This window comes from Trachemys scripta, chromosome 2 (assembly GCF_013100865.1).
Source record: "Trachemys scripta elegans isolate TJP31775 chromosome 2, CAS_Tse_1.0, whole genome shotgun sequence".
NCBI classification, from domain to species: Eukaryota; Metazoa; Chordata; order Testudines; family Emydidae; genus Trachemys; species Trachemys scripta.
The window spans coordinates 151420533-151434454 of record NC_048299.1 but is presented as its reverse complement, the minus strand read 5'-3'; the positions used below and the strand labels follow the sequence as shown (position 1 = coordinate 151434454).

Sequence of the window (13922 nt, the reverse complement as noted above, 5' to 3'; positions counted from 1 at the left end):
AAGCAGAATGGGGACAGGGAGACAGCAGGTGTGAGGGGTACATGTGAATGGTCATGTCAGTGAGCATTTGTGTGAATCTTCGTGTGTGAGTATTTGCTTAAGTGTGCATCTGCTTATGAGTGTATGTTGATTTGGCACCTAGATACCTTGGGCACCATCTTTCTGCTTATGTTATCCCAGTGCAGCAGTGATCAGCTATGACCTAGTCCCTGTGCTCCCGCAGCATGTAAGTCGCACCAATTTACAACTCACTTAGATTTAGTGATGTGTAATGGCCATATATGCCAGCTGTGCTTTGGCTCTGTGTGGTGTGTGTGTGAGTAGGAGCACAGAGGTAGGAAACAGCTCAGGCGTAGCCCAAGCTGACCCTAAATCTCTTTATTCTGGATGGGTGAAAGTCACCCATTAATTCTTATTAAGTGGGCCTAAAGTGGTTCATGGACCTTGGACTGGCCTGCAGCACAGGGGAGAATTCACCTGAGGAGCAGATGTGACCCTTCTAAAAGGTTTGTAATTGGGCATTACTAACATCCGCTTGTTCTGGACAAGCAAATCTGAAATTTCCTCTCTGTGTTCTGTTCCCCACCTACAGTGCATAATGAAAACTAAGGTTAATTAGGAAAGGATGAATCTAGAGGTGCATGAGAGATTATCAAACTTCTAGAATTTTTTTTTTTTTTGTAAGTGTGGCTTTGTGAAACTTTTGTGAGTTTTGCAAAATGTCTGTGTATCTAACTGGGGATTCTCAGCTGATGTAAAGCAGCAAAGCTCCATTGAACAGGTCCCATGTATACCGTTATTTTTCAAGGGAACTCTTATTGAAAATGATGAGCCAAATTCTGGTCTCCTTTACACCAGTGTCAACATGGGGTCTTTCTATTTCTGACTCCAGATTTACACTAGGAAAAGTGAAATCCGAGTTTGACCCATGCATCTATTTCTAATGACAAGAAAGCCGGTGCTATGCAGAGAATAGAGATTCTTGTTTAAAAGTCATTCTTGAGTGCTTCTAGCCTCTTACAAAATAAAATTTAACAAAAGAAATCATGTAACAGCCCCAAATTTGTGTTTGGACAGAGCTAATAAGCAGAGCCTCAGCAGTCCTGTTCTAAATCTAGAACCCAGATTTTCAAATAGGATCAAATTTTGGCAAACTGAGTTCTCTCTTCCCTCCAATGAATGGGTTTTACAGGCACATTCAGGGGTGACCATACAAGCACAATGTAGAGATGGTGTGGATACTGCAGGAAACAGGACAAAGGGATATGGAGGTGGATGAGGACCGACTGCAGCAGCATCCTTACTTACCCCTCTTCACCTGAAGTGTTAACATGCTCCATTACTGCAGTTTCATGGCACAACAGATGTCATGAAGGAACCTTTAATTTCTGAGGGGCTGGTTTTAAAAAACACCTTTATCTTGATGCGTGAAAAATGAATTTGATAGCAACAATTTCAGCTAGTGGGATTTTCCCTTAGGCTTGGAGGGCCCACTTTCATTGCCTATATACCTCCCCTCCTGCAGAGGTGTTAAATTAAAGCCCAGAAACACTATAGATTTTTCTATTGTCACTTAGCACTAGTGAGGAGATACTTGAGGCTCTTTCCTAGCAGGAAGCAGCCACTGACAGGAGCAAAGGACTGTTTTGGTTTTTATAGAGCCAGGGCTTGATTTTGAAAAGCAGCTTTGGATTTTTCTCCAGCAAATAATTGCAGGCCTAGTTTTATGGGGTCAAATAATTGGATGTACCATACTTTGACATGTAGCTGCTTGGCTGCCTCCTGGAAACCAGGTGATTATACATCACAGCGCTGTAAAGAATGTCTGCAAAATTGTGTCTGAGTGTATAGTTGTGTGGGTGCAAAATTGCAGTTGCAAATATTTCCAATCCCCAAGCATTCAAAAATCAAGAGCCAGTCCCTGAGAAAATCATGAAAGTGGCCTAAAATTTATGAGATTTAAAAAAATAATGTTTTGTGTTTTGGTTTCTGAGCCTTTGGAATGCATCCAGGTCACATTCTCAAGCTTTTCTCTAAAATGAGAGCTAGAAATATACTTTTTTCTTTCAAATAAAAAAAAAATCAGTGAAATCTCATGCAATCCATATCCTCCAGGAGTTGGGGCTTTTAAGAAAAACAGTAAGTATTGCAAGAGTTGGCAACACTGATTTGCAAAGAATAAGATGAAGGGCATCAGGTATTTAAACCATGGATGCCACTGGTAAGCTTCTAGCAGCATTTACCTCCTCTCATCCTGGGGAATTGTGCTAGTGACAGTCTACGGTACAATTCTTAGCATGGGCATTTAGATGCTAGTGTGATCTAGAGGGTTGGTTGGCAGGGTGATTGTGGCATTAGCGTAGGTAGGTACTAATCGCAGTAGTGGGAGAAGAGTGATTGGGAGTCTGGACTCCTGGGTTCTATGCTTGATTTGTCCACTTATTTCCTTTGTCACCATGACAAGTCAGTGCTCTGCCTCAGTTTCCCTCCCTGCCCACTAGCAGCAATGATTTCCCCAGTGTAGTAGGCGTCTTTCACAAAGATGGCGCCTCCTTCCTCCTATGTCAGCGGTCGCCCCTCACAAACATGGCGGCACGCTCTTTTCTCCATTACGAGTGCGAGCCCCTCACAAACATGGCGGTGCGGCGGGCGTCCTTCCACTTTCATTGCCCCTCACAAAGATGGCGGGAGGACGCATGCGGCCTAGAGTTGAAAGGTCACTCGTGGGGTCACGCTTCTTCCTGCTTGCTGCTGCTGGCCGAGGCCGGGATAGGTAACAAGGGTTGGGGTCTGATGGGGGGTCCTGAGCCCTCTATGGGAGGTGCGTGTCTGGGCGGGGTCTGAGCCCCCTATGCGGAGGGTGCGTGTCTGGACGGGGCGGTCTGAGCCCCGTATAGGGGATGCTGGTCTGAGCCCCCTATGGGGGGGGTGCGTGTCTGGACGGGGGGTCTGAGCCTCCTATGGAAGGTGCGTGTCTGGACGGGGCGGGGGCCTGAGCCCCCTTGGGGGGGTGCGTGTCTGGGCGGGGGCCTGAGCCCCCTTGGGGGGGTGCGTGTCTGGACGGGGGGAGGAATGAGGGTGATTGAGGTTGCTATAGGGGGGTGCCTGGAGATGGGAGTAGGTTCAGAGGCTCTTATGTGTGTGAGCATGACCATGGGTGGGGTGGTGTCAGAGCTCCCTAAGGGGGTGCACACCTGGAGATGGCAATATGGGGTTGAAGCCTACTGGGGGGGGGGCTGCACGCCTGGAGACAGGTGGTGGGGTCTGAGCCCCCTATGGGGTTGCCTGGAGATGGGGGAGCCTTGAAAGGGAGGTGTCTGAGACTCTTGCTGTGGGATATTGAGCCCCTATAGTGAGGGCTCTAAAGAAAGAGGGAGCCCTCCCACTTTGGAGAGGGAGAGTTCCCTCATAACATGGACGCTGGGAGGTAATTGAGCGCCTGCGTGTGGGGAGAAGTGAAGGGGTCAAAGCTCCCATGTAATGAGGGGGATCTGATCATGTACAGCAAAGGTTCCAGGTGGGTGTGAGCGTGAGCCCTGAAATAGTGAGGGCTGAGTATGTGGGCCTTCTTTCTGATCCCCTTTTGGGGAACTCGTCCCAAGTCCAGCAAAAGGCCGATGACCTACAGAAAAGATCTCCCAACTCGGCTGTCCTCCTGTGTTCAGTACACCTTCCTTACATGCAGGCTGTGCCCTGTCCCCCGCACCCTCCGAAGGTCACTTCAGTTAATCATGCCCCTGGTATCTCAGGTCTCTTTTGTCCCTTGTGATTTGTTAATTTTTTGTCCTCCACTTCCATTTCTTCCGGCCGGGGAAATGAGTTTCCAGGTGTCAGCTCTTTGGGTTGCTGGAAATTTCAGCTGTTTTCTTTCCCCCTCTGATGTTTCTCTTCCCCAGGTAACTGGAAAGGATGTCGGAGGGGAGTTCAGGCAACGACGCTGGAAATCCAGGCAGCCTCCGGCCTGGACTCACTGGGGCACGGGGGCTGATAGGGAGGAGACCTGCCACCCCCATTACCCCCGGGCGCCTCCCCTCCATCCGTTCCCGAGACCTTACTCTTGGAGGAGTAAAAAAGGCAAGTGTCCGCAATTGCACAGAGAAGACTGCCCTTCTGACTTTCTTTAAGCAAATAAGTGGCCCATAAAATAAATTTGATCTCATTTTATAGAACCTGATCCTGCACCCACCAGAGTCAGTACCACTGACTTTACCATGTGCTGGATCTCGCCTGTAGTATCCATGACGTGGTGCTACAGTGATCAAGAACACATAGTCACTGGCACAAAGAATTTGTAGCTTCCACAGATGTGCTTAGTGCTGTTACAGGGACACTTCTTTGAGGGATGCTGCTAATTGTTCTTGGCTCCTTTTTGGAGTCTAACGAAAGATGCCTCCTCCTGACATTAAAAAGCTTAGAGACCTGATTTTTATTACAATAATTCCAGTGTCAACTTGTTTTTTTGTATCTTTCTGCCTGTCTCGGCTGGAGGAAGGGGCGTAAGCTAAACACTAACTGCTTGGGTTAAGAAGAAAGTTGTCCATTTTGTGGTGGCTTACACCTTCCTATGCAGCATCTGATAAGGAGGAGACAGGATACCACACTAGATTGACCACTGGTGTGGTCTGATATGGCAGTTCCTATGTAGTATAGTTGTTGGATCAGGAGCCTCTGCAATCAGAACTCCTTGTTCTGTTCCCTTCTCTGACACTAACTCCTGAGGCTTTGATCAAGTCACTCTTTCTATTTCCTTTCCCCATCTGGAAAGTGGGGGAATACGTATCTACTCGCCTTATAGGGCAGGATGTGAGGGTTAATCAATGAATGTCTGGAGAGCAGTTGGAAAACAAGCCTTAGATAAACAGCATTATTCTGCTTTGAACTGGTAGCCTGGGCAGGACCTTGCCAATCTCTGCATGTTTCCTTGTCCTCTGTAGCCTCTTCTTTCAAAGGCTGCCCTCTAACCCATTCCTGATGTCACGTGAGCAATTTGTGTAACTGGGGCTGGCACCTTCTGTAGAGGTAACTGGGCAGGGAGTTGTATGGGACACAAATGCATTGTCTGAGTCTGCAATGCAGCCAGACTGGTTCTGTGCCAGGCTTCCTCACTCCTGTTTGTAAAGCATCTTTCATCCATAAACGCTGAAATAGTCAGAGCCTAGACAGACATTTGGGTGCCCGTGCATAAGATGGCTTGTAAACAGCACCTCCAATGGGGAGAAACTATTGTACCATGATAAAACAAGAGACTGATGTAAAGTACCTCCAGACGGCAAGATTTACGTCAAGGGCCCAGGGCCTGGCTCCCTTCAGCTCCTACTGAAATCAGTGGGAGCTGAGGTCTCTTAAGATCTAGCACCGTGTTACAGAGCTCAGCAGCAGATGGTGGGGTCATCAAATAGGTTCCCATTTGTTTTCTGAGGCTTATATCTATCACTTTCTGAACAAGTGACGTAATCATTTTTTTTTTTGTTTTTGTTTTGTAGAAAACTTTCACCCCCAACATAATTAGCAGGAAGATCAAAGAAGAGTAAGTGGCCACCTTATATTGTCTCAGTGGAGTGGGATGTGATCATCTAAAACCAAAATTAATGTGTTCTGGTTGCTGTGCACTATTAAACAGCCTCCACGTTCCACCCCAGGGGTGGCTGCTTTGCAGTGATTGCTATAGACAGTTTGTAAAATATTATGCCATCTTCTGAGTGTATGTAACTACACTATAAGATGTGAGGGTGGATCATTTCAAGTGTGTTAGGATTTAGCAGGAGCGTTTTAAGCTTGCAATAAGCAATACGCCATCAAACCTTTTTCTCCAGGCCAAAAGAGGATATCTCCATCAAGAAAGAGAAGAAAGAGAGAGATCGGGATCGGCAGCGAGATGGCCATGGGCGAGGCAGAGGGAGGCCGGAGGTCATTCAGTCCCACTCCATCTTCGAGCAAGGCCCAGCTGAAATGATGAAGAAGAAGGGTACTGTTAGCAGGAGTGTGGACAGCACTTACGGCTGTGGGGGCAGGAGGGTGTCACAGAAGCCACTTTTCCCAGAGTCTCCCTTCTGCTTTGCTTTTTCTCCTTGGAGATGACTTAATAACGAAGGCCAGTGGTAGGGAGAGATGCTGCATTTCGGTGGCAACTTGAATGATCCCTGTGTCCGGCTTGCATGTATCTTTGTGTCAGAATTGTTAAAGCACTTTGGAATGAAAGGTGCTGTCCATGGGTAGATTGTTTTTGTTAACGTTGGTACTGCCTTTATGCAAAGGTCTGAAATAAAATGATCTGGGGTTTGGAAGGGCTCAGTGATCCACGTTGGGGTAAGAGAGCTCTTTACCACAAGGTTACTAGTTTCAATCCAGCCCATTAAAGTCACCACTGTTCGATTCATTGTGTGGTGGGTCTCAGTGCTGTTCCTAGTGGGCAAATGTCCTGGTGGCTTGTGCAACATGCACTTGGGGAAGTCAAGACTGGAGAGTCTTCCCTGGCTGGAGAATGAGGTCTTGTCTTCACAGCAACATGAGTTCAAGCTGTAACCAAGCTCCCGTTTGCGTGCACACACCTAGCTCGAGTTAAGTGGTGCTTTAAAGTCAAGCTAACTGAGCTGTTGTGGAGTTGTGTGGGTTGATGCTCAAGTACTGCTAATGCTCAAGCTACTAATGCAGTGGGGATGCAGCAGCCTAAGTTATAACAACTCATCAGCTGCTGATCCATTCACTCTGTGTAACTTGAGTATTGTTTTGCACTGTCACCATGCTCACTCGAGCTAAGCTAGCTCATGTAGTAACTTGAGATAACTTGCAGTGAAGATTAGCCCTGAGCTACCCTCTCTCCCCAGAGGTGCAGTTCTTCTAGGCCAGAGTGGGGACACATTGGCAGGCTAGTGTTGGGGAGAAGCTTGCACTGCTTGTGCTGTTCTGTTCTAGAGTGGAACAAAGGGATCCTGGGCTGCAGGGCTCTGAATCTAGAACCACTTAATTCACACCAAGAAAAGGGGGATTGAAGTACAGTGCTCAGCAAAGGGATTAACCCTGATCCAAACCTTCACTCCTGCGCTCTCCTTCTCTTTCACACAGGCACCTGGGATAAGACCATGGACATGTCAGACTTTGGACCTTCCCACATCATCAACATAAAGAAAGAGAAGAGGGAGACGGATGAGGAGACCAAGCAGATCCTACGGATGCTGGAAAAGGATGATGTAAGCAAGGCTGGGAGGACGGGGCGGTACCATCAGGGACGCAGGGCTATAGTTCTCCAACCTGCTGGAACAGAAGAGCCTACTCCAGGATTGTTCCATTGGAGGGGCGTGGGGAGGTTGAGGAGGGAGTTTAGGGCTTCTAATTCCTTGACATTTGTTAGTCTGGGAGTCCCCAATTCTAGCCCTGCCAGCAGGACACCTAGGGCCTAGTGGCTGTTTCCCCAGAGGCGGGGCGTCCCTGCTGCTCCCCAAGAGTCAGTTTCTGCACCCAGCAGCGGGAGCTTCAGGCTCACCACAGGTTACTCTCCTGACTTTACTGCCTCGTGGAGAGGAGAGGATACTCACATAGCCTGATCCTGCAGCAGTCATGGACAGCTCCCACTGACTCCTGTGGAGTTGGCCTGTACACAGATCAGACCAAACACTCTTACAGGTGGCGCGGAGTCATAGAATTACAGTATCTGGGCATGGTTGGTGTGCAGGCCTGGAAGGCAGGATTCCCAGGTCGGGTCCTTAGCTCTGCTGTCAACTTGCTATGTCAGTGACAATTGGCTTTCCCCTGTACCTCAGTTTCCCCTTATGTAAAATGGTGGTGGTGGGGTGCCTATCTGCATAGGGGTTATGAAGTATTTGTCTTTGTGTCTGGTGGCCCTGATAAGTCCTGGCTGGCAGCTCTCCCCTCTCTGGCACTGAGGGATATTCTACCTTCTGACTCTTTTCCCTCTCCCTCTTTCCTCCTCCAGTTCCTTGATGACCCACGCTTGAGGAATGACATCCGGAACAAGCCAGTTCAGCTACCCCTGGCCCACTCAGGCTGGCTATTCAAGGAGGAGGGCGATGACCAGGAAGATGTGAAGCCTTTGGCCACCAGCACCAAGGAAGAGATGATGGACGTGGATTTGCCTTCAGTGAAAGGTACTGGATCCAAGCCTATCATGGTCAGACTCTGTGCTGGGATCCCTGTGGGGATACACCCTGGGGGCTAAGCTCACCAGCCCCAGCTACAGCCTCGCAGCTTGAATGCTTGGGGTAGTGGAGCATGGAGCTGATCTGTGCCCGTGTACTCACAAAATCCAAGCATTCAGCTAAGCGTACTGGCTATTGACTGAAAGGTGTCCCTGGGAGGCCTCCCTAGCAGGTCTCATACATTTGGTCTGGCCCTTCTACTTCCAGCCTCCCTGCCCCAGTGAATGGGGAGCAGAGGCATATCAGGGGTCCGCTGATCAGAAGAGGAGCAAGGTACAGAGGTTGCAGGGGGTGGAGGGAAACCGCATGGGGATGTGACCTCTTAGTATGTTGGACCATTCACAGCAGCACAAGAGGTACAGTGCTGTACAAGTCTGTTCGCTCTGACTAAGGATGGTTCTTGTCTCCAGCTCCTGAGAAGGGGATGAGAAACCACCCAGAACCAAGGGTGTATTCAAGAGGCTCAGTGTGTAGCCCAGACGTTAACTACATGTGGCATTTCCTGTCATCCTAGTCACTAAGGGTCAGGTCCTGCATGGTGCTAAGAGCCTCAATTCCCACTGACTCCCAATGGGAGTTGAAGGTGCTTAACTCCGTACAGGATTGGGCTTGACAGGTGAAATAAATGCACCAGAGGTCAGCATTCTTCCTGTGCCCCTAGCTATTCTGCTGCAAGATTCGCTGCAGGTGGCTAGAGCCTCTTTCCCTCCCACCCCCAGGGGGTGTGAAGCGGACATTCCCAGAGCATGGGAAGGTGGCTGTTGTCTAACAGGGTGCTCGTGGTGGAGTACAGGTAGCCTGTGACCTTATCTCCACCCCAGTGAGCTCTGTGGTTTTGTCTCTGCTCTTAGTGAAAGAGGAGCCCCGCGATGAGGCGGATTCAGAGGAGCCACCGGCGGTTGCCAAGCCATCTCAGGCAAAGGCACCTCCCAGCTACCCGCAAGACATCTCCGTGGCAGAGCTGCTGCAATGTCTGAGCCTGACCAAGGAGGAGGAGCTAGTCTTCCTGCAGCTGCCGGACACGCTCCCTGGGCAGCCGCCCACGCAGGACACCAAGCCCATCAAAACAGAGGTGCAGAATGAGGAGGGACAGATGGTGATGGTGAAGCAGGAGAAGAACCAGGTACAAGGTCAAGCGGGACCCTCACTGAATCTTCCCTGGTGTGGGAATGAGATAGACGCTGTAGCAGGGGGCCGGCATGCTGTGCGTCACCCCTGTTAGAGGGGAGCTGTATGCATATATTGTAGCTAGGCGCTAGGGAAGCATGTGGGCTCGGGATGCCCATCAGCAGAACTTGTAGGTAAAGCCTAGCTAAGAGCTGAGCCCTGTCAGATAGAGGCTCCCCCTGGGGCACTGGTGTGCATGTGCAATGGGAGAAGGAGCAATGCAACAAGGGACAGTCTGTGTTGGCATTTCTGGGAATTTTGCTGTATCCAGTGGTGAGAGACCTGGGGTGGGGAGGGCACACAGGCAACTTTAACAATGCTCCCCAATCCCTTCACTGGGTCCTTCACACACTCCCGGAAAGCACCTAGGATTTCATCGGTGCAGTTTTTGTAAGCAGCTCAGTCTGCGTCTTGGCTCATAGCAATTCCCACTTCCACTATGCAAGTTTCCCAAACCCGTTGGCCTTTGACATCCTACCAGCTTGAGCCAGGTGACAGATATGCTTGCAACCTCGGCACGTAAGGAAGGCTCTGGTTTTGAAGGAGGCTGCTTTGTTTCGACACTGATGGAACTTGCATTAAATTTTGAAAGAGGCAATTAGCGTCTCTCCAATGATACAGCACACCTGAGCCTCATTGCATGGAGATGGAGATCTATCGTTCAGGTTCTCTTACTCCTCTTTGGAGAAACTCCTTCCAGGAAAGGCATGAGCATCCCAACTCTTGACTAGAGAAGAGCACTGGGGTGACCAGGGCAAAGAAGCTGCACCACTCTAACCCTGAATGTTTCTCTTCTCTCCACAGGAGGCCAAGCAGGCTGAGAACATCTGCACCCTGGGGGACCTGCCAGAAGGGCAGGTGGGGAAGCTGCTGGTCCGCAAATCAGGAAAGGTGCAGCTGGTTCTGGGCAAAGTGACTCTAGATGTGACCATGGGGACCCCCTGCTCCTTTTTGCAGGTATAGCTCGCTCAGCAGCCAGCATGCATGGGAAATGGCTCGGTCCTTGCATCTATGGTGAATTTAGTGCTGGTGAAAGGTGACAGGCTGGCAGCCTGGGGAATGCTTCCTCCATCCCTAAATGCTTGCTTGCTGCCCCATTGCCTGTGTGTTTCATTGCATGACTTGGCCTCAAGGGACCCCCCCTCTACGCTTGAGAGGAGCGTTCTCTCTCCAGGGTCTGTTCAGTCCTTGGCCTCTCGACTGAGATGGCTAGTGAGAGCCAGTTGTTGGACATCATGGGCCACAAAATCCAGTACATCCCTCTGGTATATAAACACCATCTTATGGACCCCTAGCTGCTAGGAATTGGGCTGAGGCTCCAAAACTCATTTCATGAGGGGCCCATCCAGCAGCCGTCAGTAGCAGTTACTTTATCTACTCTCCACCTGGGCCTGACTTGAACCAGCGCCCCGGAGGTGCAAAGTTCTGTATCTAAATCTCACTCCCCTGAGCCATCCACTTGATGTGCCCTTTGAGGACTGAGAAGAGCTGCTGCTATCTTATTTGGGGTCAGGAAGAGGCCCCAAGATATGAAGGCTTATAGCATCCACACCCCAGCACTGGAAGTGTGGAGATTATTTTGGGGACAGTGGATGAGAGAGAGAACCCCAGCACACTTGCTTTGGGAGGACTGGGGGAGCCTATAGTTTAGCAAGGATTTGGCCTACCCTAGTCATCTACTGGCTATGTCTGTAACCAGCACACGGGGGATCCTGGTGCCCAGGCAGCCAGAAGGTAAGTTTCTGGGCTCGGCTCTCCCTGCTAGGAAGGAATTGCTTCCCCTCCAGAGTTCAGATGCATACAACAGAGCATTAGAAATCAGTGCTTGACGGGAACGTAACTCACTCATGGAATGAATCAGGGCCAGGGAGTTAAGCTACAGCATGGGTCTCTCGAGTGGTCATGAAGATTGCATCTCCCTGGCTTGGGGAAACTTTCTCTTTATATTCATGGGCAGGTAATCTCTAAACGGAGTGGATCTGGCTGTTTTTAATGGTTTCTCCTGTGTTGTTGAAAGGAGCTGGTATCTGTGGGCATTGGAGACAGCAGGACTGGAGAGATGATCATCCTGGGACACGTGAAGCACAAGCTGGTGTGTTCCCCAGACTTTGAGTCCCTGCTGGAGCACAGGCATCGATAAGAGAAAGGAAAGAAGGGGCGGGGTTCTCTGTGGGATTCTCCTCTCCTTGGTGGAGGTTCAGCCCAGAGGTGGGCTGCTCCTCTCGTCGGCCTGGGACATCCATCCCTGTTCGGGTTCTGTTCTGGCTACGGGAAGCAGGTGCATGTCAGAGGAGGGTTTCCCACTGGGGCCGTGCAATGCCCTCTGTGCCACTACGCTGCCCAGGGGCATCTTGCTCTTAGAAGCCTCCCATCCATGTTCTTTGCTGACTGTGCTCCGAGCGAGGGGAGTTGGGAGGGCTCCTCCCCTCCAGCTGTAGCTATAAACAAGAATTACTGGGGACAAATGCACTCCTGTCCCCACTGGCACAAGTATACATATGTTCCCACCCTGTGTATATAGAAAAACTACAGTGACTCCAGCCTCTGCCTGTGGACCTAGCTCTGGACTTGAGACAACTGGGGTTCGGGTTTCAATCACAGGTGAGGTGTGCCATAGCCTTTTGGTACCAGTGAGGGAGATTTCCTTCCCTACTCCTGACTGTATATGAACCTGCAGCATCTTACCATGTCCACCTGCCTTGCATTGCCAGAATCCCTGCATCTAGCCACCACCATTGGGCTGAAGGAGGACTGGTCCAGGAGGCACGACAAAGCAACTCAAGCTGCTTCCTTCTGCTCCCTGTGATTGAGTGAGCTGCCGTTGCCTCTGCCTCTTTCACCCTCCCAAGCCCTGCTGGGAAAAGCCCGGAAGCCAAGCCCAGGGCCCCATCCTGGAGACTGTTAAACTTTTACCAGTGGTTTCCCTTTGGCCAGAGATATAAAGTGAGCTGTTCCTATGGGCTCCCTGATCTGCCTGTCAACACCCAGGCTGAAATTCTGCCTCCTTAGCTGTAGCAGCCTGTATGTGTCTATAGGATGTTCACACTGCAGTTAGACACCCTCGGCTGGCCCATGCCTGCTGACTCAGGCTCTCTCTAAAGGGCTGTTTAATTGCAGTGTAGCCTTGCGGGCTTGGGCTAGAGCCTGGGCTCTGGGACCTTCCCATTCTCAGGGTCCCAGAGCCCAGGCTCCAGCTCGGGCCCGCAAGTCTACACTGCACTTAAATAGCCCTGCAGCCTGAGTCAGTAGGCACAGAACAGCCGCAGGTTTTTATTTGCACTGTAGACATACCCTGAGGCACTACTGCTCTTTAGGAGGGGTATGCAGTCATTCAGGGGCTGGCTTTCACATCACCCAGTGATTGCCCAGAGAGAGACACTGCCTCTCATCCTGGCATAAGTATTCCTTTAAAAGGCTAGGCCCTGTGCCCAGTAAATGTGTGATATGGCTTTGTGGGTGAATTTCCCTCATCTGTGAAGCTGAGAGACCTGTTTGCCAATGTCCAGATAGCACTTGGAACTCCTGAAGTGCTGTCCAAGTGCGAAGTGTGTGTTTTCCAGCCTGCCCCACTTGGAAGCCATGGGAAAAGGTGCCAGTAACTTTGCCAGTCTTGCTTTTGGGAGTTTAATGTATTAAAATGTGGCCTTGGTCCAAAATGCATTCAGCACCCTTCAAGCTCCCCGACCTGGCTGCTGACGTAACAAGTTCCCAGTGCATTCATTGTATTATTGAGGCTGTAGAGAAACAGGATGGCCAACACCGCCTGTGTTTAATGACCGCTTAGGTTCTGGAGTACTCCACAGAAACCAGCTAATTCCACCTCTTCTGCTGAGTCTTCAGACACCCCTAACTCCTCCTCCGGTTTATGTGAGCGGCTAAAGATAGCTGTCTACCTCCCCCAGCTGCTTGTGCCAATGAAGTGGTTTCCCACTGGGGTAGTTGCTCTTGGAAGACCCAGCAGCTTGTCTGTGTCTGGTGGAGCCAATGGAAGGAGCTGCACTTGCTGCAGTGTGGTGTCAAGGCTGCTAGATTCTACCGGGAGCATTGCATGGGTTGTGTGTGGAAATCAGTGGAATAAAACTGCTTCCGTGTGCACAGGTGGTATAGGTGTGTGGGCTACAGCTTATTCCTAGCAGGCTATCATGCGTCCTCTCTGTACTTAGTATCTTGCGTGCTCTCCTGTCTCCCTGAAACTCGCTATCCCCTCCACCCAGCATTTGGGAATCTGCTCTTCCTTGTTGCAGTTTTCCAAATCTTGTCATCCTAGAGGCCACCTTTTCCCATCCGTCTGCCCTCTAGCTCCCTGCAATGTTGCGGTTATCTTTCCTCAGAAGTATCTTATATGCCCTTTTTGCCCAGCCCTCTTTCTGACAGGTTGGATGTACTGTCACAAGCCGGGTCAATAGAATCTGGGCGTTTTCTGTGGGGTTCATCTTTTCTCCTCCACCAAACCTGTTACTTGAGATGGGCTTGGTATCCTAGTCTGCTCAGTCCCTAACTCTTGTTTAACATACACTATATACAGATACTACTGTAGGAGGCAAGGAGAGTCATTCAGTAAATATTCACTATCTGGTTAAAACAAGCAGCCACTCCTGGTGC

The 13922-nt window shown here is 50.1% G+C and overlaps 1 protein-coding gene across 1 annotated transcript; it reads left to right on the top strand.

Annotated features, from left to right (window-relative positions):
- The first annotated feature begins 2689 nt into the window (after nucleotides 1–2689).
- On the top strand, nucleotides 2690–13422 carry POLR3D (RNA polymerase III subunit D). The gene is made up of 9 exons (XM_034761893.1): nucleotides 2690–2773; nucleotides 3897–4074; nucleotides 5484–5527; nucleotides 5814–5965; nucleotides 7063–7187; nucleotides 7931–8102; nucleotides 9005–9276; nucleotides 10125–10277; nucleotides 11338–13422. The coding sequence occupies exons 2-9, from the start codon at nucleotides 3910–3912 to the stop codon at nucleotides 11458–11460; spliced, it is 1206 nt and encodes a 401-aa protein (XP_034617784.1). The 5' UTR covers nucleotides 2690–2773; nucleotides 3897–3909; the 3' UTR covers nucleotides 11461–13422.
- The last annotated feature ends 500 nt before the right edge of the window (nucleotides 13423–13922 follow it).